At 35.4% G+C, this 22098-nt stretch overlaps 1 protein-coding gene across 5 annotated transcripts in view; it reads left to right on the forward strand.

Annotated features, from left to right (window-relative positions):
* Positions 1-21528, forward strand: part of SLC9B2 (solute carrier family 9 member B2) — a 40515-nt gene extending 18987 nt beyond the window's left edge. For 3 of the 5 annotated variants that reach the window (XM_039220827.1, XM_039220830.1, XM_039220828.1), the window contains 4 exons: positions 1741-1890; positions 9851-9959; positions 13627-13763; positions 21307-21528. In XM_039220827.1, coding sequence (XP_039076758.1) covers positions 1741-1890; positions 9851-9959; positions 13627-13763; positions 21307-21528 — 618 coding nt within the window. The remainder of the gene's footprint in view (positions 1-1740; positions 1891-9850; positions 9960-13626; positions 13764-21306) is intronic. The other 2 variants (XM_039220829.1, XM_039220831.1) reach the window with 1 other exon arrangement.
* Positions 21529-22098: the final 570 nt, after the last annotated feature.

The raw sequence follows: 22098 nt of genomic DNA on the forward strand, positions 1-22098 counted from the left end.
CTCCATTCAGTATGGAAGCCACCAGCTACATATGGCTGTAGCAGATAGGGAACATTTCAATGGCGCAGATACAGTGGTGCAAATCTAGAAATTTCTGTCATCACTGGATGTTCTTTTGAGAAGTACTGATCTAGTACAATCATATAAGCTCATGTAATCTAGTGTAAACCACATAAGACTCATGAAGAGAATACTATTAATATGACCTTCTTACTGATGAGGAGATTGAGATTTAGGGACAAGTAACTTGAACAAGTTCACATACCTAGAAAACAGCAGAGCTGGGAGTGAACTCTAATAATCCTGAGCCTGGATGCTTCCAAGTCAAGCACTTCTAAAGACCTACTTGCCTTCTAAAGTGATCAAGAAGTTTAGGCGATGGCAACATTTTTCTAGATATGTCTCCTAAGGCAAGGGAAACAAAAGCAAAAATAAGGTATTGGAACTACATCAAAATAAAATGCTTTTGCACAACAAAGGAAACCATCAACAAAACTAAAAGACTAAAACCTACTGAATGGAAGAAAATATTTGCAAATGATGTATCCGGGAAGACTTAATATTCAAAATATATAAAGAACTTATACAACTCAAAAAAAAAAAAAGACCCAAATATTCCAATTAAAAATGGACAGAGTACCAGAATAGACATTTTTCCAAAGAAGACATAACAGATGGCCAACAGACACATAAGATGTTCAGCATCACTTACCATTAGGAAAATGCAAATCAAAGCCACAGTGAGTTATTACTATACACCTGTCAGGATAGCTAACATCAAAAAGACAAGAAATAACAAGTATTGACGAGGATATAGAGAAAACAGAACACTGCACTGTTGGTGGGAATGTAAATTGGTACAGCCACTGTGGAAATCAGTATGAAGTTTCCTCAAAAAATTAAAAATAGAATTACCATATGATTTAGTAATTCTGCTACTGGGTATTTACTCAAAGAAAACACTAATTTGAAAAGATAAGGCCCCCCTATATTTATTGCAGTATTATTTACAATAGCCAAGATATGGAAGCAACCTAAATGTCCACCAGTAGATAAATGGATAAGGAAGGTGTGATATATATACAATGAAATATTGAGCAGCCATAAAAAAGAATGCTATCTTGCCATTTGTAACAACATGGATGGATCCAGATGGTATTATGCTAGTAAATAAGTCAAATTGAGAAAGGCAAAGAGCATATGATTTCACTCACATGTGGAGTCTAAAAACGAATAAATAGGAAGCAGAATCAGGTCTAGAAAAAAAAATGAGGAGAGCCTCACATTAAGGACTAAACAGCCTAAAAATACTAGGGATATCACATCTTTAACTTTCACAAAAACGCTGTGACATACCTGCTTTCGGGGAGGAGAAGAAAAAAGCCTGAGGAAGCCAAGTAATGTGACCACTATATATGCCAGTATTGTAAAAGAGCTAGAATTTTAATTCTGGTCTCTCTGGCTCCAAAGCCCATGCACTTTTTTCTACTATTGCATTTAGCACTGTGAAATTCTGCTTTGATAACTGCAAAAGACAACTAGTGTTCCTAGGAGAGGAAGCTGCATTTGTCCATGTGTTGACTCTACTTTTACTAAGGAAAAAAAAGTAAATGTCATTGCATGCATTTGTGCCTAGATAGATGTTTTCATTTTCCTTTAAGTCCTGAATATAGAAAGGAATCATTAAAAATCAGTTATATGAAATAATTGAGCTAATCCACCTTTCTTTTTCTCCTCAAGGACAAACTTGTACAGAAGAGAGCATTTCTTGTTTTGGGGCTGTCCGTGCTAGCTGTGTTCAGCAGCGTGTATTTTGGTTTCCCTGGGTCAGGAGGATTGTGCACATTGGTCATGTCCTTCCTTGCAGGTTTGAGATGGGCCAGCGAAAAGGTGAATTTCAAGTTCTTCTGCTCGTTTACGTTCTTTCTGATCAGAGTAAATTTTTTTCTTTCCAGATACTTTCCTAATATCAAATTGATAAAAGTATTTAATCATAAAACCTATTTTCTATGCATGTGTAACTGTATGTCCAAATGTACAAACATACATCCTTCCCCCTTACATACCAATGTATAATTTGATGACTTAAAATATATTTATGGTCATATTTCCATGCTGCCTCCCTTGTTCTTTGTAAGAGCTACAGCTACAGAGTATTGCATTGTATAGCTGTCCTATATTTAACCAGTCTCCTGATAACAGATTTTAGATTGTCTCTGGTTTTCTACTAAGATGAAAAGTATTTCAATAAAATATCCTACCTATGCCATATTCTGTTAATTCTAATATGCTATCAAGTCTAAGAAGAACCATTTTACATGCTACCAAGAAAGAAAAAAGAATACTGCCAATTAAACTATGACATGACATTCTAACTTCAGAAATGTTAAAATCTGAAAAAAAAAACAACAAAATATGACATAGCTTTGAATTTATCTATAGGATAAATTTCCAGAAATAGGGTTGCTATGAAGGAATATACACATTGATATTTTGATAATATCAATTTGCCCTTTTAAAAGACTGTACCAATTTATATTTTCACCAATAGTATGTGAAGACGATCTGTTTTTCTGATCTGAGTATTTTCAATCTTCAGATATTTTGCTAATCTGATAGGTTAAAAATGTGTCTTATTATTGATCTGACTTACATTTATTTATAAATGAAGCTAATCATCTTTTCCTATGCTTACTAACCGGTTTGTTCAAAAGCCTGTGCCCATTTTTTAAAGGCTTGTTTGGGTTTTTCTTAGTAATTTTCACAATCATTGGGATTATTGATTTTTTTGATATGCACTATGGAAATTAGTTAGTTGTTACTAATTTTAATTTCAAGTTGCATCCTTATAGATTTGAACTTCACAGGATCATATGCTATTCTGTTTAATGGAGAAGTTAGATGAACCACCTAAATGCAGCTGTATCATTTTGGACCACCTGGGAACAACTGTTCAATAATTAAGCTTAAAATAATGCCACAAGGAAAAATGTGTGAGGGTTATAAAACTTGAAGTTAAGTATATAATTAAATTCAGTTGAGTGAATCTCTGCAGAGGTCTAATAGAGACAGAATTTCCTTGTGAGTAAAGAACACTCAGATAGGAGGCTCTCACTATGTAATTTGTGATTACAAAGTTAGGACAAGTGTAACTGAATCATCTTGCTTCAGAGGAGACAGGAGGGGTAGGAACTGCCTGAAACATTGTGAAGAGAAGGGTATTGAGGCTACAGGAAAGTAGATGGAGGCGGATTGGGCTTCGAAGGAAAGGAGAGATTCCCTTTGAAACCCTGCTCCATGCACTAGATGCACGCCTGGGTTTGCTGCCTTGCAAGATGCTTGGCTACAGGCTTATTTCAGGTCTACTTTTCTTTCTTAGCAACACCTATATTACTCAATTCTGCTTTCTGATTTCAAGTAACCTAACACTTGACAAGATAAGAGCTGTAGAGTAAAACATTTCCTAGCATAAAATGGGTACTGGTATCATCCCTCATCTCCTATAAGCATTTGCTCTTATCAAAACTTTTGTTTTCCATGGCTTCACTTTGCTTGTGGGCTGAAGCAGAGTTACCAACCTATTCCTGGTCAATCTCCTATCTAATCTCAGCTTTGGACTTGAGGGCTGTGCTGACTCTTTTGCTTCTCTCTGTGGACTCACTGCTATCTGTCTTGGGTCCTCTCCTGGCCTGCTGACAGATGTGCCCTACACTTTGAAGCATTCTGATCTATTCTCTGCCCCAGGACCAAGGTCACAGTTTCACTTCAGTGAAGGATGCTGCTATATTCACACTGTGACCCTTTGTCCAACACTTGGGAAGTTTGTCCGTCATTGGCATTTTACAAATTGTCCATTCACTTCTTCAGAGTAATCTTCTTTCAGCATTAAAAAAGTAAATTACCAAAGACAGTAATTTTTTAAATAAAATTAATTTTATTTTTGAGTATGAAGGGGCTATATGCTCATTTTTTAACTTTGGAGGGGAAAAAATCTGAAAGGAAAGAAATCATTTGCAGTTCCTCCACCTAAAGCCAACAGCTCTATAAACTATGTAAATATTTTAGTTTATTTCCTTTCATTTATTCAACAAGAAAATTCTCAAAAATGCTCATAATAAGTTTTTTCAAACAGAACTTTTCCAACAGTTATGGGTAACTGTTTTTCTGTTGTCACCCCCTTAAAAATCTTCAAAAATCACAGCCAACTCATTATTTTATACTGTAACAGGGAAAAAGAGGGAAGGGAGCTAATAATTTTTTTCTGTCTCTCTCTCTTTTTTCCCTTTGCTCATTTGTTTCTTAAATTCCACACATGAGTGAAATCATCTTGTATTTGTCTTTCTCTGACTGACTTGTTTTGCTTAGCTTAATACTCTAGCTCCATCCAAGTCATTGTAAATGGCAAGATTTTATTCTTTTTTATGGTTGAGTAATATTCCATTGCGTATATACTACATTTTCTTTATTCATCCATCTATCAATGGACACTGGGGCTGTTTCCATAATTTGGCTATTGTAGAGAATGCTGCTATAAACATCAGGGCACATGTATTCCTTTGAGTTAGTGTTTTTGTACTCTTTGGGTAAATACCTAGTAGTCTAGTTACTGGATCATAAGGTAGTTCTATTTCTAACTTTTTGAGGAAACTTCATACTCTTTTCCACAGTGGTTATGCCAGTTTGCATTCCCACCAACAGTGTAAGAGGATTCACGTTTTTCCACATCCTCATCGACCCCTGTTGCTTCTTATATTATTGATTTTAGCCATTCTGACAGATGGAAGTGATATCTCACTGTAGTTTTGATATGTTTTTCCCCGATGATGAGTGATGTTGAACATCCTTTCGTGTGTCTGTTGGCCATCTGTATGTCTTCTTTGGAGAAATGTCTATTCATGTCTTCTGCCCAATTTTTTAGTAAATTTTTATTGCCAGTCTGTATGGCTCTATGCTAGGCAGTAAGTGGATATTCTCATTTATTTTCACACACACAAAATAAACTTTAAAAAGTATTACCATTTCCATTTTATAGAGACTATAAATCAGAAAGACATAAATAACATGTCCAAGGTGACAAAATTAGAAAGTGGCACTGTGATTGAAGCTCAGGTTTACCTGTCCCCAAAGTTACTCTATGATACAACTGTAGCATTATTGTGCAGGCACATTTTAATATTTTTGACATATATTTGAATAACACATACCAAGTACATTAAGAACATTATCTTTCTACACGTTGCACTTTAAAATTAAGTCTCTAAATTCATAAATGATAGTATAAAAAATAAACAACGAAAGGAGCCATATCATTTGGAATGGAACATGTAAGAGTAGTTTTAGCAACAGGAAAATCAAAGGGAAGACTAATGCCTATGGCATGTGGGCATTAACTATGGACACGTAAAAACAAAGCAGGGCAAGGGAAATGTCTATCAGTTCCAGTTACACTACTCTTCTGAAAAACTGTAATATGGGCTATAGAGAGAAGATCATTATAAACCAAAACACAGCATGTGTTAGTCTGTATTTGTCATAATTTTGCCTGAATTGCTTGCAGCCAGCTGATAACATAGGTCAGTGTAATCCCACAACTGAGTGGAAAAACTAGGAACATTTTTTTCATATTTACTTCTTGTAACTTTCTTATGTAGATCTGTTTACCATACACACACACACATGTTTTTTTTAACCATTATACTCTATATAAAGCTAAGTCCTTAGTCATAGAATATACTCAGTAAAAAAATAATAACCCTTATTGTTTTGTAACTACTTGCAGAGCAATATGACAATAAAAATAGCTTAAAATTTAAGATAAAGTAATTGGGATTTCAATCCCAATTATACTCTGTAGCTGCATAATCCCCCCAAACTTACATGCCTTCTTTAATACTCTTTCTCAACTATAATATGAAGAAATAATATTGTGACAACTATGTAGAAAAACATATGTGAAACAATTGTAAACTCAACAGTGCTATAGCAAGGCTGTTGTTGAATTTGAAAAGCTGAAATATGTTATAAAACTTTGTGTATGCTACAGTTTTCTGACATTACTTCATACTTTTTTACTTGGTTTTTCCATATAATCATTAATCTTGCCATTTATTGTATTCAAATACATTCACCTTTTTAAAGCCTCTGTCATTTTTTTTTTCATCTATTTTCAAATCCAGTGTTTCTTCTGAAGACCTGTGTAGCTGTGGGATGGTTTTTCTGACCGTTTTTTTTATCTTCTGAATCTTGAAACACTCTTTCTGAGAAGGGATCAGCTTAAGTAGATATTAAAGTCATGGTAAAACTTCCATTTCTGCTAATTTTCTTCCTTTGTCCATGCTTGAAAGTGATTTCTGTTTTGGAAGATTCTTGCTACTGCTGCAAACAGATGTATAAAGTAGATTTAACATACAGTGTGGACAACATAGTTTTCATTCCTCTGCTCTCTTTTACACTTAGCCTATTCGGTGACTCCATTTTCTTTATTAGCACATTCATTTTATTTTTGAAGTTATAAAAAAGTATCAAGAGGGTACGTTTTGACTCTTCTTCCACTTTTAAGTCTTACAATTTATAAGCCCATGTCTCACATTTAACTAGTCTAAAGTGTTACAATAAAAAAATATAAATGGTGGCCTTTGTCTATAGTCTAGAAATGAAAATAATTGGGTAGAGAGAACTTTTCAGGCCATCTGCTTTCATTGGAGTTCTGAGTACATAAAATATTTTTGAGGCTTTCCCTTAAATAATTACTTACGGTGACAAAAGGCTAAGTAACCCAAGATTAACAGAGTTGATTTTTGTTATTCACTAATGTGGATAGCAACTAAAGTCTGAGCTATACCTACGATATACTTTAAAAACGAAATTAAAAAGTAAAATTTAAAGAAATATGGAAAGGTGGGCAATAGGACTCCAGCTTTGGTAGAACAATTTAATTGTCATTAAATGATAAAGATCTTGGATGTTATATAAACTTCCCATTTTATAAATGAGAAAAAATAAGGCACTGAGGGACAAGTAGGCTTGCAGTAGCAGGTGGTGGTATTTGACCCTAAGTCATAATCTGATTCCTTATGATATGAAAACATAACTCTTTGCATGATGTAGGAATAGAATTATATAAGTAAATCAACCAAATCCCTCACACATGTACTCTCTCTTTTAATATTTTTAACCCAAGACAAAACAGAATCTTCACCCTAATAAACATAACAGAATTTATTTAAAAAAATAAAGAAAATAGAGGGGCGCCTGGGTGGCTTAGTTGGTTAAACGTCCGACTTTCGCTTGGGTCATGATCTCGCAGTTCGTGGGTTCGAGCCCCGCGTCGGGCTCTGTGCTGACTGCCAGCTCAGAGCCTGGAGCCTGTTTCAGAGTCTGTGTCTCCCTCTCTCTCTGACCCACCCTTGTTCACGCTGTCTATCTCTCTCTCTCCTAGAAATAAATAAAAATTTAAAAAAAAAATAAAGAAAATAGAGAGACAATATAATCTTCCTGTATATCTGAATATAGATATATAAAACCATATCCTCAAAGGTGTGTAATTATAAGTATAAAAGTGTTGTCCAAAATAGATTCTTATTAATCGGTTGGTAAAATCTGTTCGATATAAACTTTTAGATACTGTGATGGGTACTGCTCAATTGCCATCCAAAAAAAGCACTATCAATTTGTTCTCCTACCAATTAGTGAGAGTTTCCTTATAATGACAGATATTTGACACTATTAAAACTTTTTAGTATTTTCTTCTAATATAATGCCTCCTCAAATGTGACATATCATTTTAGTTTGTATGGCACTGATTACTGAATTTTAGCATCTTATGTTTTATGGCCATTGTGTTTCTTCAGCTATGAATTACTTGTATATAACATTGCCCTTTTTTTCTTTTAGTTTCTGTGTCTTTTTCTTATTGCTTGGATGTTGCTCCTTATTCTGTTATACACAATACAGATATTTTCTCCTGGTTTGTCATCTTTTTGTTCTTTGCGTATGGTTTCTTTTGCCACAAAACATTCTAGCTTTGCTATAGTCAGTTGTACCCATCTTCTTTTACGATTTTGGCAATATGTGTTATAAAATTAGTACTTTTATCAGTTAGGATCTTATCAGGAAAGGGAAATCACAGAGTAACTGGAATAGGGAAAGTTTAATATTAACCATAACAGGGGATCAGATAACAAGAGATTGGCCTGTAAGATAGAAAAGACCCCTGAAGAATATAGGAATAATAGCTATAAAGTCCTAGGGCTGAGACTGAGCATCCCCTTATACCTCCTAACTCCACCCCACCTTCTCCCACCCCCAGGGCTCAGAATCCAGGTCATGTTAGAGAGCCTTTGTTTCCTGGATGGTGGAGAAGGCAGCCATGGTGCCCTGCTTGCACAATTTGCTGGAAATCTGTACTCCAAATTCACCTTCTAGGGTGCATGAGGAGGTATTTTATCCAAGGGAATTGGCAATGAAACTGCCTTGCGATAAGCTAGGAGCGGTCTCTGGCCACTGGGTGCTGCTGGTGCCATGCACTATAGAAGCCCAGCACTGGAGAAGACAACTGGGTGCTGAAGAAACCCAAGTGTGCTATCGGATCCTGCTGGAAGGAGCCCAGCAATCAGGAAGGAGAGCATCTTCCTTGCAATATCTCTTCAGCATCCTCTACTGACAAAATTTAATATGATGCCAGCTGGCAGAGGAGAAATCTTTAAAGGCTTAGTTTCATTTTCTGCAGAGCAACAATGAAAACCAAGAGTTAATAAGTTAACAACCAGCACAGCATTTTACTAGACCTGAGTTATATTTCTGTGCATGATTTGAGAAAACATTAAATAGTGTCTTTTATAAAGATAAAATAAAATTGGAAACAACTTAAAGGGCCATCAATAAAGAAATGATTAAATAAACTATGATACTAGCATACTATAGATTATTATATAGCAATTATGAGATATATATCTAGATCTCTAAATTATAATAGTAGTTGTTACTATTATAAGATCTCTAAATCATATTGTTGAATGAAAATTAACATAAAATTTTATACTGTAAAATGTTAAGTACTACATAGGTACATACACACGTATCATATATTCAGAAGTAGAAATCCCTCTAAGATTATTTAAGTAGACTCTATAATTAACATCCACTTGCAAACCAACTCTAAAGCACCTCATATAATAACTGTGTTAGGAATATCTTTATGTAGTTTTTTGCTTTGTTTTGGCTAACCTCTTATTTATAGATGTTACAGAAATAGGGACACCTGGGTGGCTCAGTCGGTTGAGCGTCCAACTTTGCCTCAGGTCATGATTGCACAGTTTGTGGGTTCAAGCCCCGCATCAGACTCTGTGCTGATACATGGGAGCCTTAAGTCTACTTCAGATTCTGTGTCTCCCCCTCTCTCTGCCCCTTCCCTGCTTCACTCTCTCTCTCTAAAAATAAATAAACATTTTTTTAAAAAGATGTCACATAAATAAAGCCTATCTCAGGTCAAATTGACTTAAATTTCAAATTAATAAAATTCTTTTTTTTTTTTAAATTGCTCATCAGCAACTTTTTTTTTTAATATTTTTATTTATTTCTAGGAGAGAGAGAGAGAGACAGCGTGAGCAGGGGAGGGTCAGAGAGAGAGAGAGATACAGACTCTGAAACAGGCTCCAGGCTCTGAGCTGGCAGTCAGCACAGAGCCCGACGCGGTGCACGAACCCACGAAGCGCGAGATCATGACCTAAGCGAAAGTCGGACGCTTAACCGACTAAGCCACTCAGGCGCCCCTCAAATTAATAAAATTCTTAAGCCTTGTCACTTCATATAATAAAAATCTGTGTGTTGGATGTGTGTGCATTTCTTTTAGGCAGAGGTTCAAAAAATTATTGCAGTGGCCTGGTACATCTTTCAGCCCCTTCTCTTTGGACTGATTGGAGCAGAAGTATCTATTGTATCTCTCAGACCAGAAACTGTAGGTAAGAATTTCAAAGTAGTACTTTTGCTAGAATCAACTTTTATATTCAGTAGAATACCTTTATTAAGGATATTTATTGTCACAATTATATAAAAAGTCATTAACAATCCAAGTCTCTTAGAGTAGTTGGCTAGAAAATAATATTTGTCAATCTAAGGCATAAATTTTACACCTTTAATATTATTTCTTGTAAAGAAAAGCAACACTGCTAACTGCTATCTAGAAAATGCAGGTCTTAAAATTTTTTCAAAGAGTAAAAATGTTCAATTAGATTTGTTCTTATCAAGGGCCAGAACTGTAAAGATAACTGCTCAGTTCTATAATATACACCCATGGAACAGAAATGTTTGTTCATTCATTCATTCATTCATTCATATACTCAAAAGCCATCATATTAAAAATTTTTATAACACTGCACTTAAAAATTTATTTGTACACTTGTACTCATTATTTCTCCTTTCCACTCATTCCGTCTTCTTCCTTCTTTACTAGGAATCCCATCTAGTAAATTTTTGAGTCCTGCTATTTTCTTCTGGATATCACACATAGATTCTTCCTCTTTTCTCATATATCTTCAAACAGCCATGTCACAGTTTTTTCCTCTTCAAAATTTAAATAAACCCTTGTCTCTCTTACCTTAATGTCTTTCCATTACAATACATGCCACACACAGATGAACCTAGGAGAAATACGCTATGATTCCACTTATATGAGGCAACCAGGGGAATGATACTACAGAAATAGAAAGTTGACTGGTGTCAAGGACTTAGGGGAGGAGAAATGAAATGTTTACTGTGTCAGTTTTGCAAGATGAAAAAATTCTGAAGATTGGTTGCACAAAAATATGAATGTTTAACTTAAGGCTGCTTACCTTGTACACTTAAAAATGGTTGCAGTGGGGGGAACACCTGGATGGGTCAGTCTGTTAAGCATCCAACTTCAGCTCAGGTCATGATCTCACGGTTCTTGAGTTCGAGCCCCACCTCCGACTCTGTCCTGACAGCTCAAGCCTGGAGCCTGTTTCAGATTCTGTGTTCCCTCTCTCTACCTCTCCCCCTCCCGCCCTCTCTCACTCTCTCAAAAATAAACATTAAAATTTTTTTAAATAAAAAATGGTTACAATGGTAAATTTTTACATGTATTTTACCACAATTTATATGTATATATAAGTATATGAATATATATAAAATCTCCTTTCTCCATTTCACTTCCCCCCTCATCTACCATGCTTCTTCTTTATTCCTCTTTTCAAACCTTTCCAAAGAGGTAACTATATCTTCTTTTTCCATTTCAGCTCTCACTTTGTTCTTCAATACATTTCTTCCCAGCTTTCACCCATCACACAACGAACCCTGCTCTCACCAAGGTTATATTGCTACATATACTGAATACTTATCAGTCTTTTTTTTTAACTTGATCATTAAGCAGCATTTAATGCGATTGATCTCTTTAAAACATAGTTTACATTGAATTCTGAAACTCCATATTTTTCAATGCTCTTTGAGTCCTCACTTAGACTATATATGGCTTAAATTCTGCTCTTCATCTAAGTTCTTCCAAAACCTTCTGTGCTTCTCACTCTGTCATTTTTCTGGGCTCCTCTATATTCAGCAGCTTTGATTATAAACTATATAATTCCAAAATGTTTATCTCTAAATCAGTGTATCTAATTGCTGATTGGACATCATCATTTGTAAATCTCACAAAATTTCAAAGTTAATATGTTCAAAACTTCTAAATCATCTTTACCCCCAACCTTCATTGTTCCTCCTGCAAATGAACCAAATCACCTCTTTTGTTTCTTGTACTTCAGGCAACAAATACTTTTGAAACCTACAACCTGATTTGCAACAAATAATGATAAGAGCACTATCCTTCTATAAAGGGCCACAACACTTTTTTGTAAAGAAGCCATATTGCAGATTCACAATAGATCCTCCAGCAATGTCTATCTGGTGTTTTACTAGGCTTCTTTTGAACTTGAGAAAGTCATTTATCCTTTCTAAACTTCATTTTTTTTCCACTGCAAAATAAGAAAATTTTCCACAGGTTGTAAGGATTAAGTAATGAGTGCACTTAATGCTTAATGTAGAACCTAGCACACCGTAAACACTCAACAAATTTTACTTTTTAGAAAATCACCCTATTAGCAGTCACCTTAGCTCAGGTTAGCATCTTTCTCAGGTTTCTGTAGTGGCCCTAATCACAGTTCTTGCTTTGCAAATCAGGATGAATTTATCTTTCGGCAGAGGATTCTAAAGCCTGAATAAAGTAGCTGTACATGATAATCAGGGCTAATGGACCCTCAGTGTATACACCAATATGGTGAAACAGATGTAGACTGCCAGTGTCTATTATGATTGGTCAGTGCCCAGCCAGCTCTGTTCTATTTGGCTAATTGAGTCTATACTGGCTGATAAATATTTTTAGTGTCACCTCTGGTTTATACTCTGTAAATGGTGCTCAACCATTTTGATGAAGATATTAACGTTTTCCTCCTCTATGACCTCTTACCAGTATGTTTATATTGTACTTACCTTATAGTGTATTAATTAGTTGTTTATGATTCTGTTCTCCTCTGATTTTGAAGTTCATAGAGGCAAAGCCTGCACATTATACATTTTTGTGTACGCAAAATGTAGTCCAAGTCCTGTCATGCATAGTTATCATTTAATGAATTCTTATTGAGGGACACCTGGGTGGCTCAGTCGGTTAAGCATCCAAAGACTTCAGCTCAGGTCATGATCTCACGGTTTGCGGGCTGGAGCCCCCTGCCGGGCTCTGTGCTGACAGCCAGCTCAGAGCCTGGAGTCTGTTTCAGATTCTGTACCTTCCTCTCTTTCTCTGACCCTCCCCTGCTCACGCTGTGTGTGTGTGTGTGTGTCTCTCTCTCAGAAATAAATTTTTTAAAAATTTAAAAAAAAAGAAAGAAAAAAATTCTTATTGAATAAACCCATGGAAGAAAGCATAGTTCTTGCTATAAAGCGTAAGAGAAATAACACTCAAATCTCCTTTCTAATTTATATCAAATATCAAATATCTTATTTTTTTTTTGCTACAGAGAATATGTGCTTTCCCTTTTTCTTTCTTTTTTTTAAATGTTTTTAATTTTTTAATTCACATCCAAGTTAGTTAGCATATAATGCAATAATGATTTCAGGAGTAGATTCCGGTGCTCATCCCAGCAAGTGTTTTCCTTAATGCCCCTCGCCCGTTTAGCTTATCCCCCCACCTACAACCCCTCCAACAACCCTCAGTTTGTTCTCTATATTCAAAAGTCTCTTATGTTTTGCCCCCCTCCTTGTTTTTGTATTATTTTTGCTTCCCTTCCCTTCCCTTGTGTTCATCTGTTTTGTATCTTAAATTCCTCATATGAGTAAAGTCATATGATACTTGTCTTTCTCTGACTAATTTCATTTAGCATAATACCTTCTAGTTCATCCATATAGCAAATGTGTTTAATTAATTACTGGCTTAATCTAAGAAAAATACCTTCTTTCAAACATGGTTTAATCTTTAATATCGATGTTTTGATAAATTATCCCTAATCATTTTTGTCTTTTTAATTTTTTAGATAATTACAGTTGATAGTATTTTGAATCAATAACCATGAGATTCATTTACTCCCCCAGTATTTTATTATGTCTAAAATTAAGTATTTCTTACAGGCCTTTGTATTGCCATCCTCGGTATTGCAGTATTGATACGGGTTTTGACAACATTTCTGATGGTGTGTTTTGCTGGTTTTAACATAAAGGAAAAGATATTTATTTCTTTTGCATGGCTTCCGAAGGCCACAGTCCAGGTAATGACAGATAGAATGGCTTAGCATTTTAACTCCTATTTATATATGGTGTCTTGAACTTTTGAATAAGAGGGCTTATTTAAATTTAGTGAAAAATGTAATTGAAGTCTGATTTATGAAAACGGTTTATACTAATCTACTGTTTAAAAGTATGTTGATTTCCTAAATATGATGGCTCATTTAAATTTATCTAGATCACCAGATTTATTTTAATCAACTAAAAATCCATAAATCCCTAACTAGAAAGTAGTCACAGGAAGAAAGAGTTTGTATTTTTATCAGTCAGAGCTCTCTAAATCGCCCAGAAAGATAATTGTCAACCCTTCTCATTTCAATATCTTCCAAAAAGAGATTGAAACAGAAATAGCATGGCCCATATTAGTATTTGGAAATACTTCAATATCAGTAAGACTGATGATCAGTTATGCTTGACCACAGTCTTTATATATAAAGGAGAAAGATTTATTTAAAAAAACATGTGAGAAAATGCTTTACTGCTTTCCTAGATTATTGGTTGATATTAAAATTTTCAAACTAGCAGAACTTCCTGTCAAATGTATCAATCACATGACCCCAAACTGTGCACTGTGATGGGCAAGGCATGAACAGTGTTTGAAATTATTGACCACGTATTTGGTAGAATTTAATTACTAATTACATTACAACTGTGTAGATTATTTTTTGTTGCAAATGTAATATATTTCTGATTATGTTATATATTTTCAAACTAATGATAGCAAAGAAGATTTAACTGCCTCTTCTCTGATTATTTTGCACTTGTTTAAATATGCACATTTTTGTTTCATGAAAAGAAAGTCAGATGTTCTTAATTTAGGAAGCTTTGGGGGATATGCATGCTCTGTAACTGTTTGCCAGGTTTTGTGTGGCTGTGGGCTTCCGCATTATTCGAGAGAAGTTTTCATTTCTATCAGATTTTCAGAGATGTCTGAGACATAATGGATAAGAATACTATGAGGTTAATAGTACAGTATGTGTAAAATAGTTTCCTCAGTGTCTTCAGCTTCCTCACTACCTTTGGTAACTTTAGTGGGTAAATATCAAATAATCACTCAGTACCTTTGGTATAAAAGATTTCTTTCTAAACATTAAAATTTAAAAGATGATACTTTATGCTTTCAAAGACAATTTTATTGTATTTATTTATTTATAGTGTGTTGTGAAGTTGATTTCCATATAATACCCAGTGCTTACACCAAGTGCCCTTCTCAATGCCCATCACCCATTTTCCCCTCTCCCCCCGCCCCCATCAGCCCTCAGTTTGTTCTCAGTATTTAAGAGTTTCTTATGGTTTGCCTCCCTCCCTCTCAACTATTTTTCCCCCTTCTTCTCCCACATGGTCCTCTGTTAAGTTTCTCCTGTTCCACATATGAGTGAAAACATATAGTATCTTATCACTTAGCATAACACCCTCTAGTTCCATCCATGTTGCCACAAATGGCCAGATTTCATTCTTTCTCATTGCCATGTGGTATTCCATCATGTAGATAAACCACATCTTCTTGATCCTCTTTCCATTTTTTGGCTATTGTTGAAAGTGCTGCTCTGAACATTGGGGTACCTGTGCCTCTATGTATCAGCACTCCTGTATCCCTTAGGTAAATTCCAAGCAGTGCTATTGCTGGGTCATAGGGGAGTTCTGTTGTTAATTTTTTGAGGAACCTCCACACCGTTTTCCAGAGTGGCTGCACCAATTTACATTCCCACCAACAGTGTAGGAGGGTGCCCATTTCTCCACATCCTCACCAGCATCTATAGTCTCCTGATTTGTTCAATTTACCCACTCTGACCTGCATGAGGTGGTAGCTCAGTATGGTTTTGATTTGTATTTCTCTGATGATGAGTGATGTTGCACATCATTTCATGTGTCTGTTGGCCATCTGTATGTCCTCTTTGGAGAAGTGTCTGTTCATGTCTTCTGCCCATTTCTCACTGGATTGTTTGATTTTTTGGGTGCAGAGTTTGGTGAGTTACTTATAGGTTTTGGATATTAGACTTTTATCCAATTTCATTTGCAACTACCTTTTCCCATTCTCTCAGTTGCCTATTAGTTTTATGGATTGTTTCCTTTGCTGTGCAGAAGCTTTTTATCTTGATGAGGTCCAAATAGTTCATTTTTGCTCTTGATTCCCTTGCCTTTGGAATTGTGTCGAGTAAGAAATTGCTGCATTTGAGGTTGAGAAGGTTGGTTCCTGCTTTCTCCTCTAGGATTTTGATGGTTTCCTGTCTCACATTCAGGTCTTTCAACCATTTTGAGTTTATTTTTGTGTATGGTGTTAGAAAGTGGTCTAGTTTCATTCTTCTTCATCTTTTGCATCTTCTGCCAGTTCTCCCAGCACCATCTGTTAAAGAGGCCGTCTTTTTTCCATTGAATACCCTTTCCTGCTTTGTCAAAGATAATTGGCCATACATTTGTGGGTCCAATTCTGGGTTCTCGAGTCTATTCATTAGTCTACGTGCCCGTTTTTGTGCCAATACCATATTGTCTTGATGATTACAGCTTTGTAGTAGAGGCTAAAGTCTGGAATGATGATGCCTCCCGTATTGGTTTTCTTCTTCAATATTACTTTGGCTATTCGGGGTGTTCTGTGGTTCCATACAAATTTTAGGATTGTTTGTTCTAGCTTTGAGAAGAAGGCTGGTGCAATTTTGATTGGGATTGCATTGAATGTGTAGATTGCTTTGGGTAGTATTGACATTTTAACAATAGTTATTCTTCTGATCCATGAGCATGGAATGTTTTTCCATTTATTTGTGTCTTTTTTAATTTCCTCATGAATTTTCTATAGTTCTCATCATACAGATCTTTTACATCTTTGGTTAGGTTTATTCTGAGGTATTTTATGGTATTTGGTGCAATTGAGAATGGGATCAGTTTCTTGATTTCTCTTTCTGTTGCTTCATTGTTGGTGTATAAAAATGCAACTGATTTCTGTACATTGATTTTGTACCCTGTGACTTTGCTGAATTCATGAATCAGTTCTAGTAGACTTCTGGTGGAGTCTGTCGGGTTTTCTGTGTAGAGTATAATATCATCTGCAAAAAGTGAAAGTTTGACTTCATATTTGCCAATTCTGCTGCCTTTTATTTCCTTTTGTTGTCTGATTGCGGATGGTAGGACTTCCAGCACTATGTTAAACAACAGTGGTGACAGTGGACATCCCTGTCGTGTTCCTGATCTCAGGGGAAAAACTCTCAGTTTTTCCCATTGAGGATGATATCAGCTGTGGGCTTTTCATAAGAGGCTCTTATGATGTTTAAGTAAGTTCCTTCCATCCCGACTTCCTTGAGGGTTTTTATTAAGAAAGGATGCTGTATTTTGTCAAATGCTTTTTCTGCATCTATCGACAGGATCGTATGGTTTTTATCCTTTCTTTTGTTAATATGATGTATCATCACATTGATTGAGTTGTGAATATTGAACCAGCCCTGTAACCCGGGAATGAATCCCACTTGATCATGGTGGATAATTCTTGTTATATGCTGTTGAATTCGATTTGCTAGTATCTTGTTGAGGATATTTGCATCCATATTCATCAGGGATATTGGCCTATAGTTCTCTTTTTTGTTGGGTCTCTGTCTGGTTTGGAAATCAAAGTGATGCTGGCTTTGTAGAATGAGTCCAGAAGTTTTCCCTCCATTTCTAATTTTTGGAATAGCTTGAGAAGAATGGGTATTAACTCTGATTTAAATGTCTGGTAGATTCCCCAGGGAAGCCATCTCGGGGTTCTTATTTGTTGGGAGATTTTTGATCACTGATTCAATTTCTTCACTAGTTATGGGTCTGTTCAGGTTTTCTATCTCTTTCTGTTTGAATTTTGGAAGTGTGTGTGTGTTTAGGAATTTGTCCATTTCTTCTAGGTTGTCCAGTTTGTTAGCATATAATTTTTCATAGTATTCCCTGATAATTGCTTGTATTTCTGAGGAATTGGTTGTAACAAATCCATTTTCATTCATGATTTTGTCTATTTGAGTGATCTCTTTTCTTTGTGAGAAGCCTGGCTAGAGGTTTATCAATTTTGTTTATTTTTTCAAAAAAACCAACTCTTGTTTTCATTGATTTGTTCAACTGTTTCTTTGGTTTCTATATTGTTTATTTCTGCCCTGATCTTTATTATTTCTCTTCTTCTGCTGAGTTTGGGGTGTTCTTGCTGCTCTGCTTCTAGCTGCTATAGGTGCACTGTTAGATTTTGTATTTGCACTTTTTCTAGTTTCTTCAAATAGGCCTGAAGTGCAATGTGTTTCCTTCTTAGGACTGCCTTTTCTGCATCCCAAAGAGTTTGGATTGTTGTATTTTTATTTTCACCTGTTTCCATGTAGTTTTTTAAATTTCTTCTCTAATTGCCTGATTGGCCCATTTGTTCTTTAGTAGGGTTTTCTTTAACCTCCATGTTTTTGGAGGTTTTCCAGACTTTTTCCTGTGATTGATTTCAAGTTTCATAGCATTGTGATCTGAAAGTGTGCATGGTATGATCTCAATTCTTTTATATTTATTGAGGGCTGCTTTATGACCCAGTATGTGATCTGTCTTGGAGAATGTACCATGTGGACTCGAGAAGAAAGTGGATTTCATAGCTTCAGGATGTAGAGTTCTATATATATCTGTCAAATCCATCTGGTCCAATGTGTCATTTAGGTCCTTTGTTTCTTTAATGATTTTCTGTTTAGTTGATCTATCCATTGCTGCCAGTGGAGTATTAAAGTCCCCTGCAATTATCACATTCTTATCAATAAGATTGCTTATATTTGTGATTAATTGTTTTATGTATTTGGATGCTATCAAATTTGTTGCATAGACGTTTACAATTGTTAGCTCTTCCTGATGGATAGACCATGTAATTATTATATAATGCCCTTCTTCATCCCTTCTTACTGTCTTTACTTTAAAGTCCAGTTTGTCCGATATAAGTAGAGCTCCTCCAGCTTTCTTTTGACTTCCAGTAGCATGTAGATATTTCTACATCCCCTCACTTTCAATCTGAAGGTGCCCTCACATCTAAAATGAGTCTCTTGTAGACAGCTAATAGATGGATCTTGTTTTTTTATCCATTCTGATACCATATGTCTTTTGATTGGAGCATTTAGTCCTTTTACATTCATTGTTATTATTGAAAAATATGGGTTTAGAGTCATTGTGTTCTCTGTAGGATTCATGCTTGTAGTGGTGTCTCTGGTGCTTTGTATTCCTTGCAACATTTCCCTCTTAGAGCTCCCTAGGATTTCTTGTCGGGCTGGTTTAGTACTAATGAATTCCTTCAATTTTTGTTTGTTTGGGAAAACCTTTATCTCTCCTTCTATTCTGAATGACAGGCTTGCTGGATAGAGGATTCTTGGCTGTATATTTTTTTCTGTTCATCACATGGAAGATTTCCTGCCATTCTTTTCTGGCCTGCCACATTTCAGTATGTAGATCTGTTACTACCCTGATGTGTCTCCCTTTGTATGTTAGGGCCCTTTTAACCTTAGCTGCTTTCAGAATTCTCTCTTTATCCTTATATTTTGCCATTTTCACTATGATATGTCATGCTGAAGATCTATTCAAGTTATGTCTGAGGGGAGTTCTCTGTGCCTCTTAGATTTCAATGTCTGTTTTCTTCCCCAGATTGGGGAAGTTCTCAGTTATAATTTGTTCAAGTACCCCTACAGCCCCTTTCTCTCTCACTTCTTCTTGTGGAATTACTATGATATGGATATTGTTCCATTTGATTGCATCATTCAGTTCTCGAATTCTCCTTTAGTGCTCCTGGATCAATTTATCTTTTTTTTCTCGGCTACCTCCTTTTCTATAACTGTATCTTCTAATTCACCTATTCTCCTCTCTGCCTCTTCAATCTGTGCAGTGGCTGCCTCCATTTTATTATGCACCTCATTATAGCATTTTTAAATTCATCATAACTATTTTTAAGATCCATAATCTTTGTATCAAAGACAATTTTAAAATAAGGAAACATAATCTAGAACCTATTGAATAATGTATGTTCTGTGAAGTAAGTATTGTATAAAAATTTTATTTTCCTCTTGGTACTGCACAAAAAATAAAACTTTCTTTTATGTTTTTTCTACATTAGTGTTTTTCAAACATTTTTGCTCACATAATACTATAAGAAATATATTTTAAATCACAACTCAGCATATGTACAAGCCCCAAAATACATATGCATACTCATACACACAACAGAGAACTGAAAACTACAGATCATAATATGTGCAGTTCTTCCCAAGAATTCTCAAAATGTTTTATTAGTTATGGTACAAGGTAAGCTGCAATAACCAAGAATCTTCAAATCAATTTACCTGGGCATTCCAGAGCTGGCAGGGTGGCCACTACCCTCAGCATGTACCTTTTATCCATGACACCACTTTTTACCATTTTTCATCCAATGGGAAGGGGGAAAAGGTACAAGTGTCCACTTCTTTCTAGGGAACAGTCTATTAGTAGCATTTATCACTTCTGCTTACCTCTCAGTGGCCAGAACTTAGATACATAGCTTTATCTAGTTGTAAAAAAAGGCTGAAAAAAGTCTTCTTTTGTACAGTAATGTGACCAGCTGAACCTCAAGAGTTTCATTATAGAAGGATGAAGGTCATTCAGATACTTGTGGACAATTAGTAGTCTTTGCCATGTGTCTTATGCACACTGATATTTTCTCTTTGATTATCCTAGAGGCTAACATTGTTGTGTTCTGTGGCATAAGGGAATAGTCAGATGATTTAATAATTGTTTTCCTATGTGCACTGATAATATTGCATTTTGCCTGTAAAAAAAGAAACAAATATTTTATTAGACTTTTTCAAAAGCCAAATCTTAAAAAAGACATTTTACCAACTCCCAAGGCAAAAATTCACTAAATACTGAATAACATTAATTTGAAGTTTTGAAGGTGCCTAGCATTTTAAAGTTTCATGATGTTTAACAATTAGGCTGTAACGCAAAACATATTCCTTTTTGTTTGTTTTTTTAATACAGTTTATTGTCAAATTGGCTAACTTCAGTGTATACTGTGTGCTCTTGGTAGATTCCCATGTGCATGGGGTACTTCTTGTGATTCATCATTCACATACAACATGGGCTTTTTTTTTTTTATTTATTTAAAACTTCACCATCTTCCAGTATCAGTGCATTTTTTAATCTTGTTTTTTCTCAATTCAAAATTCCTAAAGATAGAAGAATGAGATGACCAGTAACTTTCATGTTTACTCAGGAGGAATTTACTATATAGGATCATGTTATAGTTAATTAATTGAGCATCTGCATTTGCCTCGTGTTTTGAAATATATTTGCCTGATATATTTTGTAACCCTGCTTTATGCAAATAGGTACATATGAATCATTATTCTTTCCCTAAGCAAGGACAGGGAGAGTTTTCAGACAATCAAAACTAACTGCAGTATACTTTGAAGGAAGACTAAGAATTTTCTTAGTTGAGCAAAAGAATAAGCAATTTGTTTCTGCAAATGAGAAAAAAATTCACCTTTTTTCTGTGTGCTTGTCTTATGTTTCCAATGTTACCTTTAAACTTTATAGGCTGCCATAGGATCTGTGGCTTTGGACACAGCAAGATCACATGGAGAGAAACAGTTGGAAGAATATGGAATGGATGTGTTGACCGTGGCATTTTTGTCCATCCTCATTACAGCCCCAATTGGAGGTCTACTCATTGGTTTGCTGGGCCCCAGGCTTCTCCAGAAAGCTGAAAATCAAAATAAAAATGAAGAAGTTCAGGAAGAGACTTCTGTACAAGTTTAGAGGTGAAGAGAGAGAATGCTGAATATAATGATTAGAAAGCTGCTACCAGAAGCTGCTTTTATCAACTAGCAGAGGCTACTTTATCTAGATGGATATTGAGATGTGTAATGGTTAAACCTTAAATGTAATAGAAACAGAACTGTGGCTATTTCTTTATAGAGCATTTTTAGCCATTATCCTTTCCATGTGGTTGGTAATATTCTACAACTTCAACCTGATCTCCCAACCTTTTTCTTTTTTCAAATATGTCTTCATCATATATCATAATTTGTTTAGAACATATACACTAAAGTGTACTTCCACAATTTAAAATTAACATAGAAAAGGTCAAGTTCAGTATCCTGTTCTGTTAGCCAACAGCTTGTTCTAACTTAACTGTCATAGTTTCATGATTCATGGTCACTCAACTTCATGCCCTGAAATGTTTTTGTCTCCTCTTTTCGTTTTTATCTTTAAATACCATAATGCAGTCCCCCATCAATTTCTACCCCCACTTTCTGTGCCAATCTGCCTCTGCTCCATCTCTACCTCTCTTGCTAACATTCTGTGAATTATTGTAACTGATTGGTC

Source organism: Hyaena hyaena, unplaced genomic scaffold, assembly GCF_003009895.1.
Source record: "Hyaena hyaena isolate Hyena2069 unplaced genomic scaffold, ASM300989v1 scaffold_914, whole genome shotgun sequence".
Taxonomy (NCBI): Eukaryota; Metazoa; Chordata; class Mammalia; order Carnivora; family Hyaenidae; genus Hyaena; species Hyaena hyaena.